Source organism: Trichoplusia ni, assembly GCF_003590095.1.
Source record: "Trichoplusia ni isolate ovarian cell line Hi5 chromosome 22 unlocalized genomic scaffold, tn1 tig00002238_group21, whole genome shotgun sequence".
NCBI classification, from domain to species: Eukaryota; Metazoa; Arthropoda; class Insecta; order Lepidoptera; family Noctuidae; genus Trichoplusia; species Trichoplusia ni.
In genome coordinates, this window is record NW_020799860.1 from 11,593 (window position 1) to 21,132 (window position 9,540).

The following is a 9,540-nucleotide window of genomic DNA, read 5'->3' on the forward strand; positions in this document are numbered from 1 at the left end:
CTGAATCCTTATAGGAATCATTATATCAAATCATTTACCGAACAAAAACTAATAAATAACATTAGTTATTAAAAGGCATGTTACGCTCATTTACTTTAAACTACAGAACAGTTCAACTGCGGTAAGTTCACGAAGAAGGAACGAGTTTAAATTTCATCTAAAACGGTTTCTTTTTAGTTCTCTTGGACACACTACACTACTGTTAGCTCACGGTTTAGCCTGCTTTGTAGAAAAGTTTAATACAATATTTTATGCCACTAATAAAGGGAACCTTTTCAAGTATTGCTTCCTTGCTTTAGTAAAACCTTCTCCATATCAATGAGTCGCATTAAAAACAAAACCAAAAGATTTTTATTCAAATTAGGCAAAGATGCACTTTCTTGATGTCAAATTACATTGGACAGCGCAAGTTTCGTACACCATTCACCACTTAATAAGTGCTTTTGCTGCGAGAGAAGAAACAGAGCTGCAATTCCTCAGTAGCTCGCTGTCTTTTCGTTTACAATATGGCATAGAATAAACAATGTCAATAATAATATAAGTGTGTAGTTGTCGTGCCAGACAAAAAAATATTGCATCCACCAGTAAAACTTGTTAGTATCATAGGACCACAACATATACCAACCACAAGTCTAACCCTCAGTCGTAGGGGAAGGTAAGCACAAATAAAAAAGATATTGGCAGTCACACAAAGGCTTTGTTTCCAACCCCTCTTCTCAGCCAGACGTATGATGTCATTCTGAGGAGTTTCAAGGACATTTCGGAACCAGTTTTATAGTCCCCTCGGTTGTATCTTTCCAGTAACGGTAACCGAAGCAAAAACAATAATTGGAAAAATAAAGCCAAGTCTCTGTCTGCAATCTTTAAATGTTTACAAGTTATGGGATCTTAAAGCCAAGTCATTGCAAAGTCCTATTTTCATTAATTAAGTTGGCTGTATAATTTTATATGTATTTCAGAGTGATCGTGTTTTGGAAGTTGACTTAATTATTATGGCTTCTCTTGGTCGACGCAACTTTAAGTTACTAGCTTTGTCCACAACGAAGATTGTGGATAAAGCGTAGCGGTAAACGTCTAGCAATGGATGTAACGTCCGAGCCCGTTTTGACAAGACTTGGCGAGGGGCACTGCCATGCTCCTGACATAGAGCGAAATGTATAAAACATTCCCTTATAACGATTGATTTTTTGGCAAGGACATTTCAAGGATAGACTGTACTTACGTCTGTCTGGGCTGAGCGTGGCGGGGTCGATAGTGGGATCCTGATTGAATTAGGATTTGAAACCTTTTTGTGAGTAAAGAAAAATTACGAAAAATGTCGTTAGGTTGAAGATGTCTTTTCTGTGGTAGTTTTTATTTGTTAGTGTTGTCCGTCCAAAACAATGACGGTATGTTATAGTGTCTTCAAGGAAGAAGAAATTTAGTGAAAGATAATTCAGACAATTACTTACTGGTACTTACAACGTTGGGCCTTATATTACTACCTTTCGAGGACATTCCTATAATTAAATTAATACCAATAAAGGACAAGCCTAGCTTTGTTATTAAGGATGTTAATAAAGTTCAAGCAGCTCCAAGCCTAGTACGTCAGACGTAAACACAACGTAGTAGAAATATATTACCATTTGAATAGACAACAAAGGAATAAGGACGTCTGTCTCGGTCAATGGCTCTAGTCTACCGTCTGTCAATGAGGGATAGAGTGCAATAAACTTTAAAAATACTATTTTTAGAAAATTGCATTTTCTAAATTTAGCTCCATGCTCTTTGCTGTAACAAAAGACAAAATATTCTCTATTTAATGTGAGAACATCGCTTATTTTTCGTGAAACATCGTTTACTTTTCTGGATGTTATGTTTTTAGGATTTGGACGATAGAAATCGGTAGACATTTCTGTTGAAATAAAAGCTGAACCGTTAATACTTCACTGAGCCGGGTGACAAAAAAAAAATACCGACCATTCTCTCCAGCCGGCAACTGTCGCGACGTTCAACGACTTTGAACAAAAGTTTAAAGGTCATTTTCCATTTCTACTCCCTCGTAGATTAGATTTATTTCTCTCTGTATTTTGTTATATAACACTCATCTATAGGTAGGAAGACGCACTGGTTTTATAGAGGAAAAGTTAATAAATTTAGCTTATTTCTCCTCTCTTTTTTCAAATTAAATCTGACTGTATCTCTTTCTCAACTTACCTGCATTATAGATGCTACCAGGGCCGTCATAGCCACCATCAATAACTGCTCCCTCGCGTAGTCATGGAGCGGTTTCCCGCATCCTCTTTGGTACAGCATCGCGCAGTCAGCGGCGTAAGGTTTGTGCATGGAGTCCAGAGGTCCCTGGCCGCAGCAGGAGAAAGGAACCTGGCCTTTGGATGTGTAGTCACTGGGACCTGTCACGCCACAGCATTCGAACTGGAATCAAGTGTAATGAAAATTAGCCAGAATTCAATAGAAAATTAAAATAGTGTTTCTTTTAGTAGGAGGTACCTATCTCTGGATTGCCTATAATGTTATGATCAGTTAAGTGATTTCGGTTTGCAGAGTAAATACTTTTTTCTCCGTTACGTTAACCTAAGTAGTGAGAGCACGAATACCTATTGAAAGTAACATGTTATCTCTAGTTTAAGTAGTATTGTTTTAGAGGACTCCTTTTAAACTGCAGCCTTTTTTTTCAGCCGTTACTTTCCCACTGCAGGGCAAAGGCCTCCCTTAGACTCTTCCACTCTGTCTGGTCTATTGCTTTTGCCATCCACTGTTTGTGGTACGCATCCAGTACAAACTGCAGACTTGTAAGTGAATAATGACTTTAGAAGCGTTAAACGCTAGTTTCATGTACTTGTAAATATTTATTATACTGCCTTTATTTGTGTTCTAAATAAATACCTTAACTTGCAGTCTATCCCATCGTATGGTATCCACAGCAGTGGCATCAGTATTCGCCAGCGACTGCTCGAAGTAGTGCATTATAGTGGACTTGATGTCAATCTCGACGTTATCCCACACCACCATCGCCCACACGAAGCAGGAGAACTCGATCACAACCACGAGAATTATCAGGATACCAGTCTGGAAGTTATAGAAGAAAAGTTTGTAAAAGCATACATTTATGTTGATCAAGAGTTTAATAATATTATTTCGTTTACAAGTTATTTGAAGTCGAGTGTACTAGGTATAATTGAAGGTTCTGTACGGTGTATGGATCGTGAGGAAATGCTCTTCAGATATTGTTAAGGCGTATTTCCTCTTTAGACTTCTTTTGAAAGTTGCTGCTGCTGCTATTGAGGCAATAGGTAAACATTTGGTTCCTAAAAATAACACACTCTTCGTCTCGCACTACGAGTGACACTAAAAATATTTTTTTTGGTAACTTCTATTAACTACTGCTGCTACTAATTGCTACTTGATGCGAGGATAGCTTGATGGTTGAGGTCACCACGCAAAGCACAGTGTACGCGTCGTGTCGTGATTTCGATCCCTGCGTATGACAAGCATTTGTGTGATCTTCGAATGCTTTTCCTTAGGCTGGGTGTCTTTGTGACAGAATGTGACAGAATGTTTGTGAAACCCCCGCACAATACAAGGATTAAATTCCATTCCGCGAACTACGTAGGTAAGTATTATAACAATTTAAATCAGTTTTCTGGTTTTTTAAACTTTTACCTTAACCACGTTGACATTTGATTCCAATCTGTTATATGTTCAGAAAAATAAAATGTTTGTAAATGGTTTCCCAGTCTGACTTCCGCAACCCTTTTGTTTAGTTAAAAAAGGACCATCAAGCGACTTGTGAACGTCATAATATCAGTAACACGATACACATCGTATCAAATCATTATAATTTGGGAGTGGACAGTAAAACTTCAGAAGGGGGTTATTATGTTATCAGTTGATATATCTATCGATTACTCAGTATATTTACACCTGTTACGATTCAATGCCGCTTTATCATTGTACTATAGTATTTCCTATCTCGAAATAACTCAGTGAGTCATGGTCATACATACAACCTTTTTTGTTTTGTTGAAGTTAATTTTACCAACGTGATCAAAAAGCGTGAGAGAGGTTACGGAAGTCTTTGACCTGTGTTCTATAGAACTTGTGTCGTAGAAAATAATGAGTATTTTTCTGACAAAGTTACAATCGGAATCGAAGTTTGCTACGTAATTTGTCAATTTGATAGGCCTATGTCAAGCACTGATACGACAAAAGCTGATTCATCGTCCCAATAAATATAGGATTTGTGTATTTTTTGTCAAGGAAAATACTAGTATAAATACCTACTTAGATAAGTATCAACTATAGGTGTTTTTTTCTCGTTTTCCGATTATGTGGGAAGTTATACATTAGAAATCATTTAATTCTTCCGATGAATAGTGCATGAAATTGTCGAGGTCGGGATCTCTCGGCCTACAATGTTCATGAATTTAAATCTAGGTTGCGTGCAAACTATGCAGCACAGACATAATTATCTAGTTACGTTTACGAAGCGAGAACCCATCCCGTCAGTACCGCAATCATGCATTTAACCTGTTAATCCGAAGATCAATTATATAACTATGCGTTTCATTACAGAAACTGGCAGCTGAGAATGTTTGTGAGTCATGAACTCATGATATACCAGGATATGATGATACTTACAATAATAACATGAATTTGATGCATAGATTTCGCTGTCCTCCAACCAATCCATGCTATGGAACATGTGATGATGGCCATCATCAGAAGGAGTATTGCTGGGTACTCCACATTTACTCCGATGAAATGCCGGTATAAGAACAGTCTATACAGAAGATATCCGCTCGCGCCGAACAGGACCACTGCTGACATCTAGCGACAAAACACGGCAACTTTAGTGAAAATAATACTACACGACCAAATCAAAAAGTTTGACATTTTCACGATAAATATTGGGCTTTTCTTTCTTTCTTTACTGGATGGGTTAGTCTAGTAGCGCCAAGGCGGATTATTTTAATGCATTTTGTTTTGGTAACGTTATATTGATTGATCGTACAATGCACTCAATTGTAAAGTCCCTGCAATTACAGCAATGAATAAAATGTGTGTCAGCATTTCTTAGACATTTTACTTATCACAATTAACTACAATTTAAAGATACATTACATTCTAGTTAAAAATATTGAGCTACAAGCTATGTTTTTACTGTGTTGTTATGACAACATAAAATACGCTAGCAAGAACTCTATCCTACGAACAAAATACACAGTTTTCACTCAAAAAATAAAATACTCACTGCGAATAATACATTGAAGGTTAACACGAGATATTTCCAGCAGTTCGTTGAGAGTCCCATTGTGGTTTTGTGTGTTCACATGTCAGAAATCTTGTTTGAAACTTGATTCAAAACAAAGAGCGGCCGTTCCGCAAGGGAATGTTTGTGTACGCTGTGTACTGCGGCCACAGCGCACGACACGAGTGATGCAACTACACTAACAGTACGAAATTAAACATTCGACATTTTTATCTTTCGAACGCAACAAACTTATCGTTCTATCTTTAATAGAAAAAAGGCGTGTCGTTTTTTAAATATGACTCCATATACTAGCTTCTAAGAAAATGACTGGTAGATATATTGGTGTTGATTCGCTGTTATCTCCTTATCATGATAACGGTATGAAGCTGTTGTTGTAATCTAACCTACTTTCCAACTGTTACACTAAGTTTACGTTCTACTAGGTAGTGGTTATAAATAAACAATTGACACTTGGCGTTAGCGTGATGTCGTGCTCGCGCTTTCAAAATATGAGTATTAAAAGATTAAAACCATGTTTTAAGTTATTTAGATTCAAAGTAGGTAATTTCGATAATTCAACAATAGAAAGTACCTGATTAAGTACTATGAAAAGTAAATACGTGCATTCCGTATAATCATAATTTATTATAAGAAGCTAAAAATAACATTAAATTAAAAATAATCACACAGGCAAAGGTTTTTAACGAGGAAATCTGGCAGCCGATCCAGCTTCACCATATCCATGACCCGAAGCATTTCGCTCTCAATGTCAGGGCTGATGGGGCCCGCCTGGCGCGCCGAGCGCAGCATGGCCCTGGCCTTCGGGAGGTTCCTGTTGTACATCGCTAGGAGACACAACATAGCCCAACCATCTGCTAACAACGGCTCCAACTTCACAGCAGCGGCTAGCCAGCGCTCCGCGAGCCAGTCCTCACCTAGTCTAGCCTGAATCCGCCCAATAAGAAGGGCCGTGTATGCTGACGGAGCTTGTTTATGAGCACGCGCCGCTCGCTGCAACGCTTCATTAGGATTTACTTTAAACATAGACAATGCGGATTTATAAAGAAGGGACGGGCACAGTTTTGAACCAGCTTTTTCAGATTCCACCATAGCTCGATGACATTCAGAATCCCAGTTACGTATACAAGTCAAACAAGTGACTCGCATTTGAGACATAATGGGTGAAGGTCCGTATCTCTTGATTCCTTCAAGTGTCATTTCCAGCGCTTTCTCAAACTGATTCCTTAATATCAGAGAGGCGGCCCGAATGTAAAATATATCAGGACCTGTCTTAAAGTTCGAATTAAAGCAGCCACGTTTTGCACATCCTTGTTCAACACATCGCAAAAGCCGCTCTGTAAATTTAAAGCATTTAAGACATAGAAAGAAAGCAGCTGCGATTAATATAGGATTGTTAGATTCTATAACAGTTGGTGACCAGAATATTTCTTCTTCGCCGCTGGTGTCCACCCAACGATCAATAATCTTACCCCACTCTCTAGGGAGAGAAAACGATTTTCTCATTTTCTTTGCTGCTACAAAAGCAGCATACTGGTTTCCGTGGTAATGATGAAAAGCATGTAAAGCAGCCCAACCGATGGCGTTGGCAGTACCATCTGAACTGTCTCCCTTTACAGCAATACGGAAAGCAGCACCCCCAACCGTAGCCAAATCTGCACTTTGATCAAATTCTAAAGCACCCAGTATCCATAATAAAAATCTGTTCCTAGTCTCGATACTCAAAGCTTCCAGTAAGTAATTCCTAGCTTGCATGTCATGGCGTTCCTCTAATGAACGTAAAGTCAAGGCCAAGAATAATCGAGGGTTACACCCTGCGGTTTCGACGTTCGTCTTCACAAGTTCTTCAGCCACCCTGATGTCTCCAGCGATGCGGCTTCTTGATGCTGCTACCTTCTCGGGTATTCGGGGTTTTGGTGGCTGAGGAGCAAAAGACGCCGTGACTGCGCGTCTGCTGGCAGCATGTTGTCCTGTCACCGTATCTTGCCAATCAATATACGAACAATCACCCGGTGGAAAAGATTTTAGCATCGCTCTAACTCTGAGTAGCAAACGATTTGCAGCAGTTCTTCTTATGCCTTGGGTCATTGGGACCACGCCTTTACAAGCTAAGCCACTAAGTTCCTTGTGAACTGCAAGAGCACCTGCTTCTACTCTGATTTGCCTTGCATCTATCGTAATTTCATCCGGTGTTATGCTGGTATTTGCTTCAGTCCTCGGTGCAGTAGAATCTTGAGGTAAAGGAAAACCAATTGTAGAATAAAGTTCTTCTATTTTTAGTTTAAAAACCAGAGGCTCTGTTAAATCAAACCGTGTAATAACATATGCATTGTGGCCATGTTCGTCTAACACCTGATCTGTGTCTCGCGTGCTTGGTTTCGCACTGGTTGGAGGAATGTCTAATAAAGGGCCTATGTGATCCGGTATATTGGCCTCGATAAAATATGTTAATTTTGAGCAAACAGTGACTGTTCTCTGGCCTGGTTCCAACAATACTCTAGCGTCAACGAACCCCATGTATCTACCTCTCACTTCTACTTTACCAATTCTTGGTACACCAGCCACGTCTATGAAGAAAGGTGAAGATAATCTTTCCCGAAGTTGTTCTGGGTCGACCATAACTCTTTTCATAGCATTCCAATAAAAAGACCTACAGTTTGGCCCTGTTTGAGGATTTAAATCTGAAGGAATAAATTTATCATCATGAATAATATTTATAGCTGTATCTGTAATGTGACCTGCCGTAACCTCTGATGCCCACACAACTTTTTTAGCGTCAGCGTTACTCAAAGATTTAAGAAAATTAACAACTTTTGGTTTTTGTAATCCATTTAAGCCTATGGCGCTCATGTAGACTGTATTATCTCTGGCTTGCGGCAAACAATGTATCGATAGCATAGTAATCGTAAGAGGTATCAAATCATCATCTCTCGAGCCCGGCGAGAGGACACGGACTTGGACGGTACAATCGGAGAACCGCTCTCCGGTGGCTATCGAATACATATACACTTTAGTGAATACTTCTTCCTCACCCAATACTAATGGAAACATATCAACTGTTGCACCAGCTCGATTGTCGGGGTGGCATAAAGGATCCGGTTCCTTCGAACCCTTCCCTCCAGTAGTTCGCATCAATAAGATAAGCGGTTTTGAACAAACAATCCTCTCGTCATGTGGGTTTTTTAGGTCTATGGGTAAGGGTTTAGCTTCATATACTGTGTCATTTTCCCATTTTTCTTCCATTATTATCGCCCCGTGAAACAGTACAATGAATAAATATTCTACCTGAGTTGGGGGTGCACCTGTTAGATGCACCGAAAGACTTACGCACCGTGGAATAAAAATACTATTATCACTTGATGCCAAATATGTATTTCCTGTTGTTGTTGATTCGGGTACTGATTGAGTTACTGATGGTCTTTCACTTTTAGTGCTTTTAGCGCTTTTAGTACTTTTATTGCTTTTTGGTGGCATCGTGTTATAAAATTAATCGTTCTGCTTGCAGTAATATTATATAAAATTACGATTGCGGAAGAAATGGTACAAGAAAAACAAAGCTACTCATTTTTATTTACGTTGTCTAATATTTTTTCGAACATTTCACAAAGAGGATGTAGGTCGGTACCTACGCGTAAAGAGGTCTGTTAGCAGTCGTTTTGAAAAAGGTAGAATAAGGCTTAGATTGTAAAACTATCCTCTCAGTAAAACTTAAGACTCAATAATATTTATTTAACACAATCCGAAAAAAAGTGTTAAAATTAACAAATAAAAATATGATACACCTTATAGGCATTAAAATTCTAACAATTACCTACTACAACTTATTTTCTTAATTTTTAAGGAAAGTATCATATTTTCGCGCATCACTATGATATATTTGATGAGGCATAATATGACCATTTTAGAAAACATACGTAACGTCATTTTGACAGTTGTGTGATACGACAACAGGTAATCTTTTTCAAAGCGTTCCATACTGTGCAGTAGATAAATATGTTAAGCTTCTAATGTACCTATTTCATTTTAAGCTAAAGTGTAATAAAGGACGGCGCTATTTAAATTGACAGATTATTTTGAGATAGCATTGACATTTGTTTTTTGTTCAGCTGATATTTTGAGTTCAATAAACATACATTATTTTATAACAAATCAAACACTACAGAAAATGTTGTAAAATGTACACACTACTACATGGGTTTTACAAATATATGGTTCAAAAAGACGAATACTGCGTGTTAATATTGGGACTTGACAATGCAGGCAAAACG

General features: G+C 38.4%; 2 protein-coding genes across 2 annotated transcripts; both read right to left on the reverse strand.

Moving 5' to 3' along the window:
* Positions 1-2,164: 2,164 nt before the first annotated feature.
* LOC113506674 (23 kDa integral membrane protein-like) lies at positions 2,165-5,633 on the reverse strand. Its single transcript, XM_026889507.1, has 4 exons — positions 5,255-5,633; positions 4,642-4,830; positions 2,887-3,069; positions 2,165-2,415 (listed from the first exon to the last, which is right to left on the reverse strand). Exons 1-4 carry the CDS (start codon positions 5,312-5,314, stop codon positions 2,188-2,190), a joined length of 660 nt encoding a protein of 219 aa, XP_026745308.1. The 5' UTR covers positions 5,315-5,633; the 3' UTR covers positions 2,165-2,187.
* A 246-nt stretch (positions 5,634-5,879) lies between these two features.
* Positions 5,880-8,876, reverse strand: LOC113506673. Its single transcript, XM_026889506.1, has one exon. The coding sequence runs from the start codon at positions 8,744-8,746 to the stop codon at positions 5,927-5,929; it is 2,820 nt and encodes a 939-aa protein (XP_026745307.1). The 5' UTR covers positions 8,747-8,876; the 3' UTR covers positions 5,880-5,926.
* Between the last annotated feature and the right edge of the window lie 664 nt (positions 8,877-9,540).